The 21,830-nt window shown below is 45.7% G+C and overlaps 1 protein-coding gene across 2 annotated transcripts in view; it reads left to right on the top strand.

The window, feature by feature from the left end:
- The window catches only part of Entpd1 (ectonucleoside triphosphate diphosphohydrolase 1), an 86,851-nt gene extending 67,491 nt beyond the window's left edge, over window positions 1–19,360 (top strand). For both annotated transcript variants that reach the window (XM_041662039.1, XM_041662040.1), the window contains exons 4-10: window positions 1,332–1,482; window positions 3,227–3,386; window positions 4,343–4,579; window positions 5,629–5,889; window positions 12,027–12,146; window positions 13,773–13,910; window positions 15,998–19,360. In XM_041662039.1, the coding sequence (XP_041517973.1) occupies window positions 1,332–1,482; window positions 3,227–3,386; window positions 4,343–4,579; window positions 5,629–5,889; window positions 12,027–12,146; window positions 13,773–13,910; window positions 15,998–16,204 (1,274 nt within the window). In that variant the 3' untranslated portion in view covers window positions 16,205–19,360. The remainder of the gene's footprint in view (window positions 1–1,331; window positions 1,483–3,226; window positions 3,387–4,342; window positions 4,580–5,628; window positions 5,890–12,026; window positions 12,147–13,772; window positions 13,911–15,997) is intronic.
- Window positions 19,361–21,830: the final 2,470 nt, after the last annotated feature.

Below are 21,830 nucleotides of genomic sequence, written 5' to 3'. Positions count from 1 at the left end.
TCCTGCCCCTCTCCTGGAGAGCCACTCCAGCTGAGTTCTGCTCTGCTCCCTTATGGGAGTGTCCTAGCCGATAGCTCTCTGCTTCTCTGGCCCAAGATGTTTCTTCTGCTAACATAACACTGTGCTATGGAAAAGCCCCTGCAGAAATGTAACAACCTCCGCTGGCCTTGCTCAGCCCCTTAAGAAGAGTCCTAGCAAGGTTCTGTTCTGCTCCGCCTAGGGAGTGTCTCAGCAAGGTTTTTCATCTTGGTCCCCTAACGGACATCCCAGCCAGGTTCTTCTTCTCTGGGTGGCAAATAAAGGTCATGACCCAAGACTTGAGAAAGAGATTTGGGAAGGAGGAGTCCAGGAGAATGGCTGCCTCTGCCACTCCAGGGCAGCTCTTAACTGAAGGGGTGGAGAGGCTTATATAGGGCTTCTTAGAAGTGGAGATTTTCCCAGGGAGAAAGGGGATTGGTTAATTTTTCCCTGTTCCGGGATTGGACAGTTTAGCTGGTCAGGGGCAGAGATGGCTCCAGCCTCATGGCCAATCTGTGTTTCTTTCCCTGGTCCTTTTTAGCTTTTTGACTCGAATCTTAGGACCAGGGCATATTCTTTCCCTGGTCCTTTTTAGCTTTTTGACTCGAATCTTAGGACCAGGGCATATTCTTTCCCTGGTCCTTTTTAGCTTTGTGACTCTGATCTTAGGACCAGGGCATATTTCTTCCTCTGGTTCTGATTCTAGGGACAGGGTGTGTTTCTTTGACACGAGTTTCACATCCAGGGCACATGTCTTTACTCCTGGATTCAGGGATAAAGATGTTTCTCTCCCTGGCCCAGGTCTCAAATACAGGGTATGTTCTTTCTCTGACTGTGGTTTCAGAGTCAGGGTGCTCAGTGATTGGTTGGTTTCCTGCCCCAGTTATCCCTTTTACCCCGCAGGAACAGGAGCTCCTCACCTCTGGGCAGAAGGGGAAGCAGGAAAGGTCCTCCCCCAGCTTTCTCCTTCCCCCTTTTTTGCTCAGTCTGGAACTCTAGCCCCAGGATAGTGCTGCCTGCATCTGTATCTTTCCCCTCCAGCTAAACCTCTCTTCAGCCAGCCTCACAGACACGTACAAAGGGTTAGGATTAGGGCACCTTGTTAGTTCATTCACCTGGTGCTTCTGACTACAATTAAGTTGATAATCAAAATTTACCACGAGTAACACAGCATAGTATATGTCACATTGAGAAGCGTTTCCTTCTGTTTTTCTTAGCAAGCACTTTTCTTTGACATGGTCAAGGTACGCCCCACACATTTATTTACTTATTATTTATTTATTAAGATTTTCACCTTCTGTATCTTTCCTTAGGTCCTGGAATCTCAAAATATGCTCAGAAAACAAATGAAATAGACACATACCTGGCCGAATGCATGAAAATGTCCACTGAGTTGATCCCAGCCTCTAAGCATCATGAGACGCCTGTTTACCTGGGAGCCACAGCAGGCATGCGCTTACTTAGGTAGGGCAGTACGTAGAGACTAGGCTACCAGAGTTCAAGGCAGTGCCAGGGCACCTAGGATTATGGGACTTATAGCTACCTCACATACCAAAGCCTGTGCTAAGAAATAAGTTTCATTAAGTATATATTATGGTAAGTCTCAAGTATCTCCCTTGGGGACATCAAAGGGGACAGAGTATTGGAGAGAAAGATTAAGGATGTGCACTCTGAAATAAGGAAATGAAGACAGAATTCATCAATATCTGGGAGGAAAAGGGCAAAAGTAGACCCACAATATCCCAAGACGAATAGGTCTAGCTAACGAAGCGTGGTTGGTCATCCCATTGGTATGTGAATTGTTTCTATCTTCCATCCATCCATCGAGGGTGTTGCGAGTGCCTGCTCAGTCCACCATATAATGAGAAGGTAAAGCAGCCCTCAAGGGAATTAGATTTCCATCCAGGGCGATCTGTTGTTTGACTGTGCAAAGCTGCTGTGGGAGGCCTGGCCTTGCTCAGGAAGGAAGGTAGTCAGAATGGCTTGCCACAGCAGGGCTGCGTGAGCTGAACCAGGAAGGAGGGGCCAGAGGGGAAGGAAGGGCAGAGCACAGCTGGCAGAGCTCAGCTGGCAGAGCACAGCTGGCAGAGCACAGCTGGCAGAGCACAGCTGGCAGAGCTCAGCTGGCCGAGCACAGCATCCACTTAGTTAGCCATCCATTCAGCACCTGTGACTTGTCAGAGAGGGCTTTAAGTGCTAGGGATAAAGTATCGAGCAAAACACAGCTCCTGACTCCATGCAATTTGTGCTCTAGTGGATGCACAAAAATAGGGAAAGGAGAGAGACCAGGGCAGAGGCAAGGATTGCCATAAATCATCACATGCAGAAGGGTCTGCCTGGGAAGGATATGGGGAGGCAGTGAAATACTAATAGAAGCTTGTGTTCTCAGAGCTGTGTCAATACTTGACACACGTTATTTAATCAAGGTCACTCTGAAGCAATTGAGCCGTGTCGTCACGCACCTGAAGCCCCATGGCTGGAAAGTGGCATACTAGGGCAGTGAGTGGCAGGACCTGCACTAGAAAGTGCCTTGTGGAGCACTCCAGGAAGGCTGGAGAAATGACATGCTGTTTAAGGAAGCAACAGTTGTTGATACTAGAGGGTGGACTGGAGCAGAAAGGCGAGGAGCACTATGTCTATGTGAGACCCAGCGGGAACCTCTCACTCAGGGGTTCCCGGAGTTTCAGACTAGGTCTCGGGAGCAATTACATCATCATAACACAACCCTAAAGACTCCCTTTAGGTCTCAAAGTTTCAAACAGACTTAAGAACTGAGTGATAATAGGAAGATTTTCCCAGGCTGGCTTCAGGGGACCTTGGGCATCTGTTGTTCATTTCTACAGCCCTAACTGATGTTGCTCAGAGTCTAAAGTATAAGCAAGCAGGGGCCACAGTGATGGTTAAAGCAGCGCTTACCAACCAGCTCTCAATATGGCCAGACAGGACCAAGCTGCCACCACAGTCAGTTTGAAAACCTCTGGTACTTTGAGCTGGGGAGCAAAGATAGACCAGTACTTTGGAAAGATACATCTACTCAGTGGCTGGAGGATTTGGATGTGGAGAGGCAGAGCCAAAAGGATGACTCCCGTGAAAGCCATGCTCCGGGCCCTTGTGTCTCCTGTTCTCCTGTGTTATGTTCTCTAGCTGACATGGGTAGGTGGGACTATGAAGACGAAAAAATGATAACCTCACCTCTTCTTTTGTGTAGAATGGAAAGTGAGCAAGCAGCAGACAGGGTCCTGGCTGCAGTGTCAAGAAGCCTTAGAAACTACTCCTTTGACTTCCAGGGTGCCAAGATCATCACTGGCCAAGAGGAAGGGGCCTATGGGTGGATTACTATCAACTACCTGCTGGGCAAATTCACTCAGGTAAATACCTCACACCGATGAGGTGGTTCCTAGAGGGTCAATGCCACTGCTGTCTTAGGCAATATTTAGATCTTTAGCAAAATGCATGATGGACGAGAGATGAATGAATGAATGAATGAATGAGTGAACGAGCTCCTACATTTGTAACCATCCCTAGAGAGGTATATTTACTTTACTGTTACCACTGGAGAATATCGAAGCCATGTCTTCATCCCCGGGAAACACAGAGGAGATTAAAATCTAAAGATTTTATTTTTATTTTTAAAAATTATGTGTATGGTGCGCCTCTGTGTGGCCATGTGTACACGGGCATAAGTGCTTTCAGAGGTCAGAAGAGTCTGTTGGATCTTCTGGACCTGGAGTTACACGCAGCTGCGAGCCTCCCAATGTTAGGAAACAAATTCAAGTCCTCTGCAAGAGCAGTATGCACACTTAGCCGCTGAACTTTCTCCAGCCCCCATATGTATTTCATCTCAGATCATTTTCATCTCATTTAAAGTAAGACTATCTGGGCAGAACTGAGTGAGACTGGAGCAGGAGAATTTCAAGTCGGAGTCTAGCCCGAGCCACGTGGTGAGACTGGTTTAAAACAGAGCCGAATGAAGCAGTGTTTGGAGTGCCTCGGGCTCTTCTCTCTTCTTGTGGGGTAGCTCACCTCTCAGGACAGCACCCACATTAGCAGACCCCACCCCACAATGAAGCTTGAAAACAGAACCTTTTCTGGTCTAGACAGTGTAGTTGGTGACTAACTGGGATTTGCTCTTGCTTGTGAGCTGTAAGCTTTCCTGGCCTTACATTGCTGTTCTCTGAGCTTTGTCTTCAAAGCCCTCTTGCTGGCTGTTGATCTGGCGCTGATTGGGGAACCCACAGTGGGCTTTGCCCCACTCTCTGACCCTGGTCCTCCATCTTTAGGAGGTAGGCTGTCCAGAGACTCCTACTACTGTCCTTTCTTTCAGAAACAGAGTTGGCTAAACCTCATCTCAGCGGACCAGAAAGAGGCAACCTTCGGCGCGTTGGATCTCGGTGGCGCCTCTACACAAATCACCTTTGTGCCAGTAAACAGCACTATAGAGGCCCCAGAAAACTCGCTGCAGTTTCGCCTCTACGGCGAGGACTACACTGTGTACACACACAGCTTCCTGTGCTATGGGAAGGACCAGGCACTCTGGCAGAAACTAGCCAAGGACATTCAGGCAAGTGCAACCGAATTCAGTTCTGCCTTCCCCACATCTGGGCCTCAGCCCCCACATCCTGTTGTTCTCTTTTTGTAATTCAGCAGTCGGTCTGAAGCTGGGCATTGTGCCTTCCAACCTTTCTCAGGCAGGACACCAAGCTCCATCTGGTGGACCCCTGTGACTCGTCCACCCAGACATCCCCTCCCATGTTTGTTTACTGCACGATCTCCAAGGACATCACTCGGATCTTTTCTTGGAAATTAGTGTCTGGCCCCAGTGGTGTTGATAATGCGAGTTACATGCTAAAGTATTGTCTGGGGGAGGAGTGGCCAATTGAAAATTTGTCCACACCATTTTTTAATCAAAGAGGGGGGGAAAAAGCCCTCTGTGTGGAAAATACAGAATTTGTCAATCAGCACTTTAAAAATTGTCCCCAGATGTTTTCTGCGGTTTGAATTGAAGAATAAATACTTGATGTGACGAGAGGGCTGGACACACCCTGGCAAATACACACAGAGCCAAGTTGTCACATCTCTGGGAAGAGACAGCCCTCACCCCATGCAGTCTCGTGTTCTTAGAACCATCACCATCAAGACTGCCCTCTTGAAGCAGGTGCAGCCGAGAGGTGTCCCCACACCCCCAAGTCCACACTATGCTTGGCCATAGCAGCCTTTCTTTTCCTCTTGGGGCTTAAAACCTGTTTCGTTTGTCATTGCTGGGATAAGAGCCCTGAGGCATCTTCCCTCTCCGGTAGCTCCCAGTCTGCTGGGGGAGGAGAGGAGACAGCATGCAGACCCAGCTCCATCCAGGCTGGAGTCTCTGGACATGTGTCCTTGTGAGCCTGCTCCTCATCTGTGATCTTAGCACTAAGAGCCCAGGGACATTCCCAGTTCATGGCATTTGTGGGTTCATGCATAAATACCCTGATACATCGTATACCATGCCTGGACCCTTGTCTCTAAACCTTCCTTTAAAAACTAATTCTCAAGGGGGATAAGGCAGAATGGGGCCCTGAGAATGCCGTTCTGAGGACCATCATTTGGCATTCAAGTGCTCCTTCCATTCAGGTTTCAAGTGGCGGGACCCTCAGGGATCCATGCTTCCACCCGGGATACGAGAAGAAAGTGAATGTCAGTGAGCTCTACGGCACCCCCTGCACCAAGAGGTTTGAAAAGAAGCTACCGTTTGATCAGTTTCAAATCCAGGGCACTGGAGACTACGAGCAGTGCCAGCAGAGCATCCTGGAGCTCTTCAACAACAGCTACTGCCCTTACTCCCAGTGCGCCTTCAATGGCATCTTCTTGCCACCTCTCCATGGGAGTTTTGGGGTAAGTTTATGAAATGGTAAGATATGTCAGCTAGAGTGTTTTGGATTATAAGTTGTGCAAGATGCACCTATAAGGTATTTAAATAATACCAACTTCTTTTCTTACGCATAATAATGTCCTGATGCGACTGAGGGTTTGTCACTTGGCCTCACAGTGTCAGTTTTTAGGATTGCCTTCCCCATTATCTTTTTGGTATTCTCATGATGCTAAGAATGTGCCTGCTGCTCCAGGCATCACGTGGTCAGCAGCAGAGTCAAGGTAGGAAAGAGAACGATGGCGAGATTTCTCTTTGTGCGCCTATCATACACCAGACGCCTTTGGGGGTCTGTTGACCAGACCTTGGTGAAGTACATGTCCTGATGCCATCTGATGAAGGGAATTGATAGGCTATTTGGCTTAGTTTAATTGTTGTTTGTTTTCTTCTACCTGGGTAAAATGAGGCTTCAATAAGCAAGGAAGATAGAGCTAGCTTCAGGATATATACCCCTCAGAGTAGGCGCACGCAATGGGCTGCAAACCTGAGCTCTCAGTGCACAGAGAAGGATGTCAGAGTAGCAGCAGCCATGGGATGACACCACTGAGGGATTTAGTCTCTAACAAACAGGAAGCAGAAATTCGGGAACCACCAAGGGAGAACTTAAATAAGCACCCATTTCATAAATAGTAATAAATAAACATCCCTCAAAGTTTGGAGAACTGAGGGGATTATTTGATCCTGACTCCCCATTCCTTCTCGTCCTAAGCTCTCCAGAATAGGATAAAGTGTTGGTGCTGAGGAGGAAGAGATGCCCCTTGATCTAGTCATTGCTCACACTGCCTGTTTGTTTCCCGAGACCAAGCACTACTGCCATCACAGTTAAGAAGTGTATCGTAAGAGTTACCTACCATCCACCAAGTGCCAGCCGCAAAGCAATGGTTACAGATATATTCATTGTCTACAAAGGACCAGGGCCTTTATCTTCCTTTCTCCCCTTTCAGAAACCTGAGCAGATAACAAGGGGAGATTCAGTTTTGCCCCTAGACCTCACATGAGAGGAGTTTGTGTGTTTACAAGGTCTGCACACCCAATTTAATGTCACATAAAGAGCTCAGGGAGAGAGCACCGGGTCTGTTGTCATCAGACCTGACTGAACCCCTGCCCTGTGAACTGTAGGTGCTCTCAGTTGGAGTCACCTCTGAGGAAACAGTGGGAGAGCCATGACCCCAGACCTGCCTTGTGGCAAGGCTACAGCTTTCCCCTTTGCAGGCTTCTGGGATGAGTACAGCACCAACAGTGGCTGCTGAATACAGCTGTTGGCATCAGTTCTAACCCCAAACCTGGCTTGGGTGCCATGTGGCTGATCTGGTACTAGCTTCCTGCCATGGGGCTTTTGGAAGACCAAGCGACTTTCCCTGACTTGGAAGAAACTTTTAGAAGAGGAAAGATGGGAACACAAGAGGGAGGCATATGGCTAAGTTCTCTGGAGACAGCTAAGGGCTTTTTCGTTCTAGTTGTAGCTAGGGAGGATAAAGCGAGAGAAAAGTGAATGCATTTTCCTATTAGAAGGAATGCACCCCTGTCGTTTCCAGAGCCAGTTAGCCCGGAGCTGTGAAACCAGAGCATTTGCAGTGAGGCGAGCTTTGCTGCAACTGCAGCGGCATGGTGCTCTGTACCTCACCCTGTAAATGCGGCATTAAAATCAGTCCGTGTTCTCTAGTCTGGCTGTGCTGTGGCCTTGGCATCTAGATTGAATCTCACGTCAAAGCAAAGTGGAAACATCAAGCGGAGAGAGAACATCTGTTGAGAATTATTTATGAGGTAATTTAGAAATTGTTTCTTCGGAACGCATTGTACAACTTCAATAAACAAGAAAGATCAGAAATAGAGAAGTATAATGAAAGCTCATTTAAAATGCTTTTCATACGCGTGCGCCCTGCTGGCCAATGAGCAACGCGATGGAAAATCCACATGCAACAATTTAAAAATTACTTAAGCATTTATTAATAGGCGCTTTCTAATTTTGCATCAGGGATTTATTAAGTTGTCCAGACTGGCTTTTTTTTCTTTTTGCAAGCTTCCTGGCTCCAACTCCCAAGTAGTTACTTGGGATGATAGACATGTGCCACGAGATGTCCCTTCCTTCCTCCTCCTCTTTCTTTCCCTGTTATCCTCCTTTTTGTCCTTTGAAAGAAATTAAGTTTGTAAGTATTTATTACAAATTAAAATTGGAGTTCTCAGTGTGACCAGACATGAAGGAACCTAAAATCTTTAAGGGAGAAAATCAAGGCTTACAAAACCACATTTGTCAGAACCAAACAGAGACATCTTTAGGGAAAATGCCCAAAGCCCCACTGCCTAGGTAATGCCGTTGTCATTATCTGGTCAAGGGGCAAAAATCCAACGCCTAAAGTCTCAGCTTCAATCTCCCTTCTCTTTTTACTGCCAAGGAAGGCTTCACGCTCACCCTCTGTGGTTGGACTATTGAACGGTGTATAAGACTGGCAGACATTTACTCGGCGGTTCCCCCTGCCCAGCCTCAGTAAGCATGGATCCTTGGCTGTTTTTGTCTGCCATCTTGTGGCTCTGAGTATTCTGGACATCTGTGTTAGTACGTGAAGTGAGGTGATACAGACCTGTAGGGGACCTGGTGGCCTTGGGGCTCATCTGTGTTAGTGCATGAAGTGGGGTGATACTGACCTGTAGGGGACCTGGCGGCCTTGGGGCTCATCTGTGTTAGTGCATGAAGTGAGGTGATACTGACCTGTAGGGGACCTGGCGGCCTTGGAGCTCATCTGTGTTAGTGCATGAAATGAGGTGATACTTGTTGTAGGAAGAACAGCGGGCTGCATCCCACCACCTGGCTAGCTAACACCCGAAATAATCACATAGAAACTGTATTCATTTAAATACTGCCTGGCCCATTATTCCCAGCCTCTTATTGGCTAACTCTCACATATTAGTTTAACCCATCTCCATTAATATGTATTGCCACTTGACTGTGGCTTACTGGCATGAGTCTAACCAGCGTCCGTCTCAGGCAGGAGAACCATGGCGTCTGTCACTCTGTCGTGCTTCCCAGCATCCAGTTCTGTCTTCTCTGCCTATCTAGGTTCTGCCCTATCAAAAGGCCAAGGCAGTTTCTTTATTCAACCAATGAAAGCAACACATAGTCAGAAGGACCTCCTACACCAATACTGACCTGGAGGGGGCATGGCGTCCTTGGGGCTCATCTGGGTTTTTATTTTGTTTAGAGATTTATTTATTTATTTATCATGATTGCAACGTTGCACCTGTATCCAGAAGAGGGCACCAGATCTCAATCAAGATGCTTATGAGCCACTATGTGGTTGCTGGGAATTGAACTCAGGATCTCTGGAAGAGCAAGCAGCTCTCTTAACCTCTGAACCATCTCTCCAGCCCCTTATTACTTTTATTGCTGCCCACTCTGCTTGTTTCTGGCAAGAAGGCTCCTTCAGAGTCATGATCTGTACCCACTCCCCTCCATACAGATTCTGTCGCACTGCTCTGCTCTGCTGTCTTGCCCGCAGGTTGCCAGCATTCTCACCTATTCCCACACTGGGTGGGGGGTGGACTCCTGTGGGTCAGTGCTCATAGAATCTTCACAAGAAGTTAAGCAGAAACCCACGTTCTGCAGGGCTAGCGCTGTGGGGTCTGTCTGCCAGGAACAATTTCCAATGCCGCCTTGCCTATTCCCTGCAGTTCCTTTGGAGACAGTGTGGAGCAGTCTTGTTATGTGGTTGTATCTGATGCTATCTGCTGCATGTTCACTGCCCTGAGATAGACTGCAGCAGAGCCTCTCACAGCTGCTGCCTGTGCACCCCTTTCTCCTCCAGCACCATGAAGGTCCACACTCTGTTCTGTCTGAACACTGACAGGTTACTTGATGGGTTGTTATCTTTGGAGGGATCCGGTGTACAAACACATCCTTCTTGGTGGTGCTCACTTTTGTTGATGAAGTCATGTTCATTTCTTACTTGGAACCATTTTAATAATGACCTTGTTGGCCACTGGCTGCCACCACCACTGTACAAAGCAACCAGGTCCAGAACGCCCTGAGTGCTGCTTTAGAGGGCAGTGGTGGCTTTGGGGTCCTTGCCTCACTGATCCTGGTGGCAGTAATGACAGATATACAATATCTCTGAAGTCTATTCTCTGTTCTTACTACTGATCAGACTTTGAGCTCCCCACAAACATTTAGCTGCTAGTAATATACTGCTGTTGACTAGAATCTTTGCCAATAACCTTGAAAGCCAAGTAAAACATATTTTCTATGTTATGCATAGAAATAAGCAGTGGAAATATGTAGGAACAACAAGAGATAGCTTTTTGCTATTGTACAACTGCACTAAAAGATACATAGTTCATGGGACGAACAGAAGTGCAGTGTGGCCTTCTGTCAACTAGAGGTTTGCGACACCAGAGCTCACCATGAAGCAGCACGAAGGGCCATGTAGCGGTGAGAGTCGGGCAGTGACTAGTGTATTATCTCTTAGTACTACAACATTTAGGTTTCTCTTGAACGTTAATGGTGTCCTACACTAGTGCCCATCAGGGCCAGTGTGCATGAGATTTGATCTTTTCTCTTAGGTTTACATGTGTTTTGTGATAGTAGATGATAAAATACCTTCAAAATCCAAACGTCCCAAGTCTGAAACTCTCTGAGATCTGAGATTCAGATTTCAGAATGCTGTCATTTGGCCATTGAACACCCTCCAAAGGTCGGAGGGTGGAGGTCCTCAGAGAGAATGATCGGATCCCTTTCTCCGTTTCTTTCTTCTTTCCTGTGAGAACAATCCACAGACCCCTGCAGGCTATCCAGGTGTGCCACCATTGCAGAATCAAAGGCAATTTACACTTTTGTGACTGGCTTATTTTGTTTAGTCTAATGTCTTCAGCAATCCAGTCCGGTCTGAACCCTCCAAGGGACCACAAAATTCTGGAGAATTTGATGAAAGTTAAGGATCTTCCCATCAGAAAAATGGACATCAAGAAATAAACTGAAAAATCAGCATAAAATTCATAATACAATCCCTTATGGTGAATCTGTGATCCCCAGTTTATGAACCTTTATCCCACACCAAAAAGCACATGGAAAATAGGAATTAAAGTCCAGGCCTGAGCCTAACTAAGCTGGGCAGTGTCTAGGAGTGAACACTCCTACAGGCGCTGAGGGCCAGTCCGCACAAAAGTTTGGAAGGCAGATTCAGACACCAATGCCCAGACATGTGATCTTAGAGTTTACACCACCCCTACCTCCGGCCAGGGCGGAGTCAACCTAATCCCTGGTGTTTGGTAAATAGACAAGGAATGCAGAAGGGAGTAGGGACATGTGAAGTGGTCAGTTTGGGGGCAAGTGCCTGAAGCCCGTCTCTGTCCCCACAAACATGTGTGCTTACTCTCGCTTCATCTAAACAACATCAATACCCACAAACAAGCTTACCCTTGCTTCACCTAAACAATGTCCGCACCATCTCAGTGCTTACCCCCATCTAAACAATGTTAACACCCCTCACTGTGTGTTTACCCCGCCTCGCTCCATCTAAACAATGTCCGCACCCCCTTAGTGTGTGCTCACCCTCCCTGCTCCATCTAAACAGCATCAACACCCACAAATGTGCAACACCTACAAACATGCTTAAACCCTCCCTCTTTCTGAGCAACGTCAGCACCCCTCAGTGTATTTTGGTTGTACCTTTTATTGGTTGATGGATAAATTTGGCTTTGAGTTAACTTTCTTTGTTTTCCTAGAAAGCTGATAAAAGTAGGTTGTCAGCTATATTACCAGACAACTGTTTAGACTGGAAATGCAAGGAAAATCAAAGCTAAAAAATGAAATCTTACTCCATACAAATGAACCATGTGTCATACTAATGCAAAGTTGCTTGCTTTTGTTACATTAGATATGAGTTCTATATACATGCGGTTTTTAAAATTACGAGTTTTTAAAGAAGCTTCCGCTGGGTTTATTTTAGCTGAAATCGAAGCAGCCAGCTTGTTTACACCGTGGGATTGCCACTAGAGGGTTCCCTTGTTGATAGAGTGGGAAGTGAGTGAGCTCTGGAAGGGTCTGAGTGGAGGCTCCTGCTGCTCCTGCCCGGTTGGACACAGCCTGACACTCTGCCCTCTGCTCTCCCAGGCATTCTCAGCCTTCTACTTTGTGATGGATTTTTTTAAGAAAATGGAAAAAGACAGTGTCTCCTCTCCGGAAAAGATGACTGAGACCTTAAAAAGTTTTTGTTCAAAGCCTTGGGAAGAGGTAAGTGACCAGAAATCACAACTGTGAAATTGATCCTGCACCCGCAGTGCCACGGAGGGTGTGAATCTGTGCATGACCTCACGCTGATTTGACAAAGGTCCAGCAAATGTGTTCGAAGGCCAGAGAGTGGGGCTAGGAATGCCATCATCGCCGTGCCCTGATGATTTATAGTGGCTCAAGCAACAGCCTACGTTTCTTACTTAATGCACAATTTTGCAACAAGCAGCTGCTCCCATGGGTTTAGTGGCTTCTCTCTCACTCAGCCTTTGCTTCTTCAGTTCAGTTGCCATGGATACCGGATGGCTGCCATGGCCTTTATAGGTCAAAAGAAGGAAGAAGCAGATGCATCTATCCTTTTTCAGGATAAAATAGACCATCCCAGAAGTCCCTCATCAAAAATAAAATCATCCCTTTATTTTTAAAAGCTGATTTTTCTATTGTTTTATTTCTGATTGATACATTTTTATGATATACAATATATTTCAATGTTATATGTACATCATACATATATCATCGTATCAGAACAATGATTATAATTGTCACCTTAATCATGTACCATTTATTTGTGGTGAGAGCATTCAACAACCTTTACTAGGTTTTGAAACCTGTAGTTTGTTATTGCTAATTATAGTCAAACTACCACACGAGAGAAGAGCAGAGTTTGTTTCTTTCTGGTGATGACCTATCACCTCCTTACTAACCTCCCACCATTCCTTGTACCCCATTGCTTTCCCTGTCCTCTGATAGCCAACACTCCTTGTCTCAATGCTATGAAATCTTTTGTGTGCTATTTATTATATAATAATGGGTTTCGTTATGAATGGTTTACTTTTTAATATCCCATATAAAAATAATTCAGTATTTGTCTTTTTGTGTTTGGTTTACTTGACTTAATAATAATGTTCTCCAGGTTCATCTGCATTGTACAAATGGCATATTTCACTATGTGGTGTGTGTGTGTGTGTGTGTGTGTGTGTGTGTGTAAGAGGGAGAGAGACAGACAACAGACAGAGACAGACAGACAGAGACAGAGAATCATCGAGTGAAAAATGCAGATCCTGAGTTCTGAGTTTGAATCCCTGGGTGAAGAAGGCCACCTTCCTCAGGATACTGGTGCTGTCTGTCCTCCAAGGGCTGACCTGAATGCTAAGGCTTTGTTGGACATTGTTTCCTTAAGATGCCCGTAGAGGCCCTGCACTAACTGTGAACATTATGTAAGAGTCTCTGCTTAAACAGAGACCAGTGGACTTCCTTCTGAGAATGCTTTCATGGCGTTTAATACGCTAACACATTGTTGAGTTATTCCAAGCACAGGGGATGGAATTAGATGCTGAAACTGACTGTTTCTGAAGCTCTTAAATGGAAGGAAGGAACCACCTTTTCCCTAGAACACTTACTGTTCTCACCCAGAGCCTCTAGGAAGAAAAACTTCCTTGGGAGACCCAATTGAAAACCCTACGCCCTTCAAGGAGTGAAGCGCCATCCCATCCCCACAGCCTGTAGGAGAGACTGACCCTCAGATCCATGGGAGCTGGGACTTCTTTGGCTCTTTATTGGATCTATCAATGAAAAGGAGCCATAGAGGAGCGCATTCTACAGGTTTGATATTTCCCTCACTACCTCTAGGTAAAAGCATCTAATCCGAAAATAAAGGAGAAGTACCTGAATGAATACTGCTTCTCTGGGGCCTACATCCTCACCCTCCTTCTGCAAGGCTATAACTTCACAGGCAGTTCCTGGGACCAGATCCATTTTATGGGCAAGGTAACTTGGGTATTGGTTGGGGGTGTGGAAGTTGGGAGGACGTTGGTGACAAAGCAGTTTTGAACTCAGAAAAGGTGGGGGTCCACGTGATTTAAGTTCTGACTTGACACCTGTTCCATCCACCATCCCGCCAGCTGGCGTTGGTGTCAAGCCCTTCTGGGAACAGCAGGCAGCTATAGGCTGCCTCTAATGGTAGCTGTTCACATTCTATCATTCACCTTTCCGCACACACAACTCTTAACTGGTTCTCAAAAGGTCAGTTTATTCATTTACTAGTATCTCATCAGCCATTGTCCACCCTGACTTCGGAATTCCTCAGAGGCGCCCCTTTGAGACTCAGGAAAGGGCGCTCACGGTTTCTTATCAGCCTCGCTAATGGGGCTGTTGCTTGGCAGCGTGGCCTAGAGTGAGACGGAGGAAATCGCTTCCCTGCTGTGCTTCCCCACAATGCCACCTGCAGGCATCCAGGAGTAAAGAAGCAAGCAGCCCGTGCGAGGTGCGAGCCCATTTGATGCCAAGCACCACAAACAAGCGGTCTCTGTGTTGCTAGCCCCATGCCTGCTAATGCCTAAAATATTTTAAAATACAGTGATCTCAGACAAACCAAAACATTAGAATCAGGATTATGGCAGCTCTGGTATACTCATGTGCTAATACTCTCTTACTAATGGATCTTGCCCAGTCTAACGAACCTTTTCCTTATTTTAACATCCCAGACTTCCTTCCATGCTATAAGACTATTTCATTTTTAAAGCCGGGCGGTGGTGGCACTCGGGAGGCAGAGGCAGGCGGATCTCTGTGAGTTTGAGGCCAGCCTGGTCTACAAAAGCTAGTTCCAGGACAGGAACCAAAAGCTACGGGGAAACCCTGTCTCGAAAATCCAAAAAAAAAAAAAGACTATTTCATTTTTTAGAAGGATCTGTGTTAAATTTGGTTGATATATTGGACAGTGTTGATTTATATTCTTGGAATGCTACTGATGTCTCCAAGTTGGGGTGATGACTCCCCTAAATCTCGAGACTTCTTTGGCATGTACAGTCAGATAAGGTTTCCATCCCACGTCAAGAGGAAAAAATAGTCCTATTGACAATCATGTCAATATGGGTTAGTCGGGAAGGAAGGGGTATTGTAAGTTGGCACAACCTCTTAGGGGTTATTTTTTGACGATATGTGCTAAAAGCCTTAAAAGTGTGTCCATCACTTTGTTTTATTTTCCCATTACTTGAGTACTAAGTAATTGGTTAAAATGGGTGAAAAGCAGTCTGTGTTGGAAGTGACAAGTATTACTATGTGAATTCTCCCAGACACAATTTATTATTTACTTGTTTATTTTGTCAAAACAGCAGCAATATGTTCTCAGAGGACCAGAAGGAAATGTCGCAGGAAAGGCCTGAACAAGTCCCGTGTGGCGCTGCCTGTAGAGCTTTGGGTTTTTTCTTCAGGCTGCCTATTCTTGCTAGCTTCTCTGTGTCACCATGGACAGCTCTTGTCATACAACTTTTCCAAAATTATTATTCAAATATCACCTCTATTGCTGCAAGTTCTGGGGGACTGGAAATTATTTTTTCCAAAGGCTAGAAGGTCAAAGATTGCCTCATAACTTTATGAGAATCTTTATCAGTAACGAGGTGCATGGCCTTCCAACTTCACAAAGCTAGCTTGCTGGAATGATTTCCCCCATGAAGCCCTGAGTCGATGTGGCTTCTCTGGCCTGGCAAGGATGTCAAAGGCTAGAACCAATCATTATTCCTTCATCTTTTTACCTGTTTCCTGTTACCCCTCACTTAGTCCCCCAACTCGTGAAACAGAAAGAACGTGGACTTCTCATGGTCTCTTTGAATTAAGTGCTCCCAGGCAGGTAAATTGGACAAACATTCAGTAAGTTTCCTGAACTTCTAGAATGTAGTGGTGAGCCTCCAAACTCTAATGATTTGCTTTGTTTTTCCCTCCACGTTGTTCCCAATGTAGCATATAAAGTTAATCTATTGTGTAAAGTACGCAGGGTGTTCTTTTCCCATTGGGTGCTCAGTGTTATGGGAAGGGTTGCGTGGCCACTATGGATTATCTTTTTTCCCTACTGTTTTCAGATCGAGGACAGCAATGCGGGGTGGACTTTGGGCTACATGCTGAACTTAACCAACATGATCCCAGCTGAACAGCCACTATCCCTGCCTCTTCCTCACTCCACCTACGTCAGCCTCATGGTCATCTTCTCCCTGATCTTGGTCGCTGTAGCCATCACATGTCTGCTCATCTATAGCAAGCCTTCCTATTTCTGGAAAGCGTCTGTATAGCAGGAGGAGCTGGAATTTGCTGTGTGGAGTGAGAGAGCAACTTTCTCAGGGAGCGTGTTCCTCCCTGCAGGGGACTCCAGAGTCACCGTCCCTGCTTTTCAGGGACAGTCTGGACCAGCACGAAACGACTGGGGCTTTTGCTGAAGCCTTTCCTTGGGAACACTCAACCACCTCCACTGCAAGGACTTCCTGGTGATGTTCTCTTGACTTTCCCAGCTACCTTCCCTCTCCTTTGTCCTCTGTGCTTGTGATCATGACTTTCATGGTCTGCGCTTCAAATAAAGAACAATACCAACTTTGTCTCAAAGAACTAAGAGTCCCAAGTGCCACACTGCCCAGTGTGAGCTGGCTGTCATAGCTTTGGGACTCCCCCTCCCCCATCTCGTGAGAAAGCCATGCAGTGCCTTTGGAGAGAAGAGACACAAACCCATTCCAAGCCTGCCCTTTGGATAGGAGGATTTTCTGAAATAGATATATACGTGCTAAAGCCAAAGAGTGTTGTGCAAAGGAGCCGATGTGCTTGTGCCGTTGTTGTGATTCACCGTCTGCTGAAGATAAGAGTGGAAGCCGTGTGTGTTCCTGCGTGGTGCCAAGATGCTCTCAAGAAGAGCACACGGGCCAGAGGTTTTTGAAAAGCAGATGCACACATTGGCATTTTGGGGATACTGTGTGATAGTAGTGTGTGTTGCTAGGAAGAAAACTACAGTTGCCACTCAGGACTGGGAAAATATACCCTCTAATGCATCTTGTAGAGCTCTTTTTTTTATGGTAAAATACACATAACATAAATTTCACCATATTTGCATTCTGCTCAGTACAACGGAATATCATTTAGTAATTTACAGTGTTATACAATTATCACTATTATGAAGATTTTGTTTCCAATTAGGTGTGTATGCATGGGTCTGTCACATGAGTACAGTGAACATGGTGGCCGGAGGAGGGTATCAATCCCTCGCAGCCGGAGTTAGAAGCAACCAGTTGTCAGCTGTCCAGTGTGAGTGCGGGAAATCAAACTGGGGTCCTCTGCAAGAGCAATGTGTGCTCTCAACCTCCGAGCTACCTCTCCAGCCCCTACGCCGCTATTTTATCCCCTTCTATAACCAAGGTGTTGGCTGGGGACAAGAGCACACATGAATTTTCTCAAACCACAAACTGTTCCATTGATCACTAAGTAGACTCTGCTCCTCAGAGATGGGTTACTGGGTTTAAAAGCCATACAGCATCCTAGTGTCCCAAGACTTAATTTAGCGAGGGGAGCAGACTTTAGCCCTGCTGTGGTATTTACACATCAAATGTCACTACCCCTCTGTTATACAACACATGCCTTATTTCCTTATTTCATGGAGTGTTTTGTGGGGTAATGGCTAAATGTTTATTTTATTATAGAAAAGTGGAGAGGTCTTGTACCTTTCCTATGAGTATTGCTGCAAGAATTAACTGTTGAGCAGAATTGAGCAGCGATGTATCCTCACTCTGCCCCAAGCTGTCTGTCCATCTCTGGTCTGGGGACGTACTGCCCAGAAAGGAAAGTTTCCCATAAACTAGATGTCAAGTGCTGCGTATCTCTTGGGTAGTCAAGGCATTTCTCCTTTTTACAAGTGTCTTCTGTTATTCCCAGTAGATGTGCTGACTGTATCGTAGGTGCCATTGACCATCAGCTGAGCATCTGTGGGATGTTCTGTGCTTGGGTGCACTGTGTTCATCTTCCCATTCTGTTCTCACAGCAGACTGAAGAAGGCAGCTCTTATGGCTCCCAGTGCTCATGGCAGAGTTGTGTGCAAACTCACATCTTTTTTCTTTTTCTTTTGCTTTTGTTATTGTTTTTTTTTGCTTTGTTTTGTTTTTGTTTGCTTTTTTTGTTTTTGTTTGTTTGTTTTAAGACAGGATTTCTCTATGTATCCCTGGCTGTCCTGAAACTCACTCACTCTGTAGACCAGGCTGCCCTTGAACACAAATATCCACCTGCCCCTGCCTCCCTGGAATTAAAGGTGTGGGCCACCACACCTGGCCATTTTCCTCCTTTTGAACACCCCACTACCACTGCTGCCAATATGTTGGAATTCAAAATGACTAGTTTCCTTCAAAGAACGAAAATATCTCTTGTTTAATTACATTTTTGTCTTGTTTCCCAGGTTCAAAAAAAAAAATAATGGAGATAGTTAGGTACAACCTGAACTCAGTTCCATTGGCGGGAAGGTTAATCCAGGGGTCTTCTTTGGGCCCTTCTGGGTGGAGCAGGCTGATAAAATTGAGCAACTATCAATTAATTTTAATATTGGATTGTTCATTTGGTTGTAGTTAATTATTGTTCATCTCTAGACTTTTACCCAGGACTCCGAGTCTGGTTCTGCTAACCCTATTCCTTTGCACATTGGTATTTTTTTTTTCTACGAGCCTACAAGGGCAACCAGTCAGCAGAAGTGGGCTCATCGGGATATAAATACAAACATGAAATTACAGAACTAGGCTTTGTATGTGTGTGCACATGGGTGTGTATGGGAGAGAAAAGTGTCACTTCATCCAAATAAATAAACAATATCATGTGACATAAACAAAAGTCTCAAAAGTACATTTCATTTTAGTGTTTTGTTAACCAAGATCCACATGGGAAACAAATGGCATACTCCAAGGCAGGAAGCAAGCAGAGTTTAAGAAAGAGATTAAACTCAAAATATTCCCATTTCAATAATTAATCAATGTAAAAATTATTCATATATGGTTTCAAAATCTCACACTTCCAAACCCTGTTGCGTGTATTACATTCACTTCATGATGAAGACTAGCCACCTTGTAGGTACCCAACACTGGCTACATGTTGGCATATTGGCACATTTGGAAAATGCTTCTGATGTTTACAAGGTAGGTAAGAGGTAAGCTCTCGTTGCCTTCTCCTTGGGGAGCATAGGCTGCAACATCCCTGTTGTTCTCTTGTTATACACAGATATGAGTGGTATTCCTAAACAAGCTGTTTAGAGCCCAGCTGAGCATTTCTCTGTCTTCCTATGGCTTTGCTACCTTTGTGTGACAACGGGGTCAAGACATGTGATGTGAGCTTGAGAAAATTCCACTTGGAATCAGAGGTAATACTTCATGTTTGCATTTCCCGAAATGTAAATTTCAATGTCAAAATAAAAATCAAAGATTAGCTTTAAAACCTTCAAAAAGTCCTATATGTATGGGTATTTTGTCTGCGTATTGTATGGGCCCCACCTGCATGTAATGCCCAATGAGGCCAGAAGAGGGCATCAGAGCCCCTGAAACTGGTTTTGCAGGGGACTTTGACCCACCACGTTGGTGCTACGAATCTAACCTGGTTCCTCTAGAAGAACAGCAGTGCTGGTTCTCTATAGCATCAATATTTTTTAAAAGTAGAAACAGCTGTGCATGGTGACGCATGCCTTTGATTCCAGCCTGGCCTACATAGTGAGTTCCAGGACAGCTAGGATAGTCAGGGATATGCAGAGACCTAGTCTCAAAACAAAGCAAAAACAAAATAGAAATGATATAGATTACTCTCGTATGGAAGTCTCAAAAAAATAATAAACAAGAAAAAATTTAGCTTTAAAAATAAAAAACTCAATTTAAACCATACCATCCCTGATTGGAGTCATAGGCGATATCCTGTTGCCTACAAGTAAGATTCCCTAGCAACACCCAGGGCTCCAGTAGTCCCTGGCTCTAAGCGCTCTCCAGGCTCACGTCCCATTTCACCCGCAGGTGTTCCTTGTGTTCTGTCCAGGTAGGTCCTCTGATTGGGCTACCTTTGCTCCACCCTACCTTCAATGCCCAGCCCAGGTGTCCTTCCTGCTGCAATCTGTGTCCTGATCTCCAGGGCAGCGACTTCCTGTACTACCACAGCCCTTCAGAACTTCGTTAGAAAGCTCAGCCCATTCTGTCTAAAATATGCTCCTTGGGGCCAAATATGTGACCTGTTTCCTTCTGAAAGGTGGGACTCAGATATTTTAGTGGAGGGAACAGTTCTAGCCGACCTCTCTCCCGACTGCCTGGCCAGCTAGAAACCTCCGCCCCTAGAGAATTCCCTTGATGCAACTACACTTCTGCACTGCTCGGCTAACTGGGCAGTGACACCTTTAACGACTCTAGACACATGGAGATTTTCCTACTGAGCAAGTGCAGTCTAGTTTCTGAGTAGTTCATCGTCCAGCACTGGACTGTGGATATTAAAATGGGATTGCATGGATTTAAATGAATCTTAAATGGTCATGCTTATCAACATTTAAAGTACATACAAATCACCTGACTCCCAGAGGTTGTCCTCTGAGCTCCTCATGCATGCCATGGCTTGTGTGCACCCACACAATAAATAAGCGCATACAGAAATACATAAGTAAATGTAATAAAAAGGAAGTCCTTGATGGCATGGTAGGTGCCGGAAGCCAGACACTAGGTAAGACAATACCATGTAAGGAAAGGAAAAAGATTACTTTTTCTACAAGTGTGGACATAAAGAAATCTGAGGATTATTTTCCTTTTGTTGTTGCATGAGGAAGACAGAGCTGGTGCAACGAGGTGGGGAAGGGGTGAACCTGATGCTTAAGTCATCAGTAATGTCACAAGAGCCCAGAAGGGATAGTACGGCTGGGACCCAGGACAGATCAGCCATGATGGGCCGGGCACACTCATTCTCCTGGAGCAGGAGCAACAGCTGTCTGCTCGTGCTAGGTTAGTCTGGTGTCTAACATTCGTGTCTGAATCTCTGCTGCATCTAAAAAGTAAAGTCAGCTGCTGAAAATTCAAGGCTGACAGTGGGGTGGGCTTGAGAAGTGACAGAAATTAAACACCTGCTGTGGGCAGGAAAGGAAATGACGGGAGGGCTGCCCCACGGACTGTGCTGTGTGCTCTTGGGAACCATCTGTCTGTGCGATTTTATTCATTATTATTACTAATTTAATTTAGTGTCTTTTTTATGGGCCCAGCAGTGAAGGGCACCTGCTGCTCTTACAGAGGCTGTAGTTTGCTTCCCCAGCACCCACATAAAGCAGTTCACAATTGCCTCTAACTCCAGCTCCAGGGCGCCTGGAATATATATGTCCATACACATACAAAAGTTTCTTTATTCAACCAATGAAATAAAAAATTATAGTATTTTAAAATTTGTTTTTCAGTGATATGGAAAGGACTAAAGCCACAAAGGTGGAAGAAACAAAAGTCAAGGAAATTTGGGGCTGGCGAAGAGAAAACAGAGCCAAGCAGCGTGGTCGATGAGTGCAGTAGACGCTGTAATGACAAACAGTGGTCAGGGGCATGAGCTTGATGATGTCAGAGATTAAAATTAAAGGGAAAGAGGGGCTAGCAGTTAAGAGCACTTGTCGCTGGGCTGGGGAGCTGGCTCAGTGGTTAAGAGTGCTGGCTGCTCTTACAGGTGACTCTGGTCGAGTTTCCAGCACCTACAGGGTGGCCCACAATATCAAATTTCAGGGATCCAACACCCTCTTCTGAGGTCTGTGGATGCCGTACGTCCATGGTGCATGCACATTCATGCAGATAAATGCTCAGACACATTTTTTTTTTTTTTTTGGTTTTTCGAGACAGGGTTTCTCTGTGGTTTTGGAGCCTGTCCTGCAACTAGCTCTTGTAGACCAGGCTGGTCTCGAACTCACAG

Source organism: Microtus oregoni, unplaced genomic scaffold (genome assembly GCF_018167655.1).
Source record: "Microtus oregoni isolate MIOR12 unplaced genomic scaffold, Mior012 000012F_ref0000307, whole genome shotgun sequence".
Taxonomy (NCBI): Eukaryota; Metazoa; Chordata; class Mammalia; order Rodentia; family Cricetidae; genus Microtus; species Microtus oregoni.
This window is presented reverse-complemented; position numbering and strand designations above follow the sequence as displayed.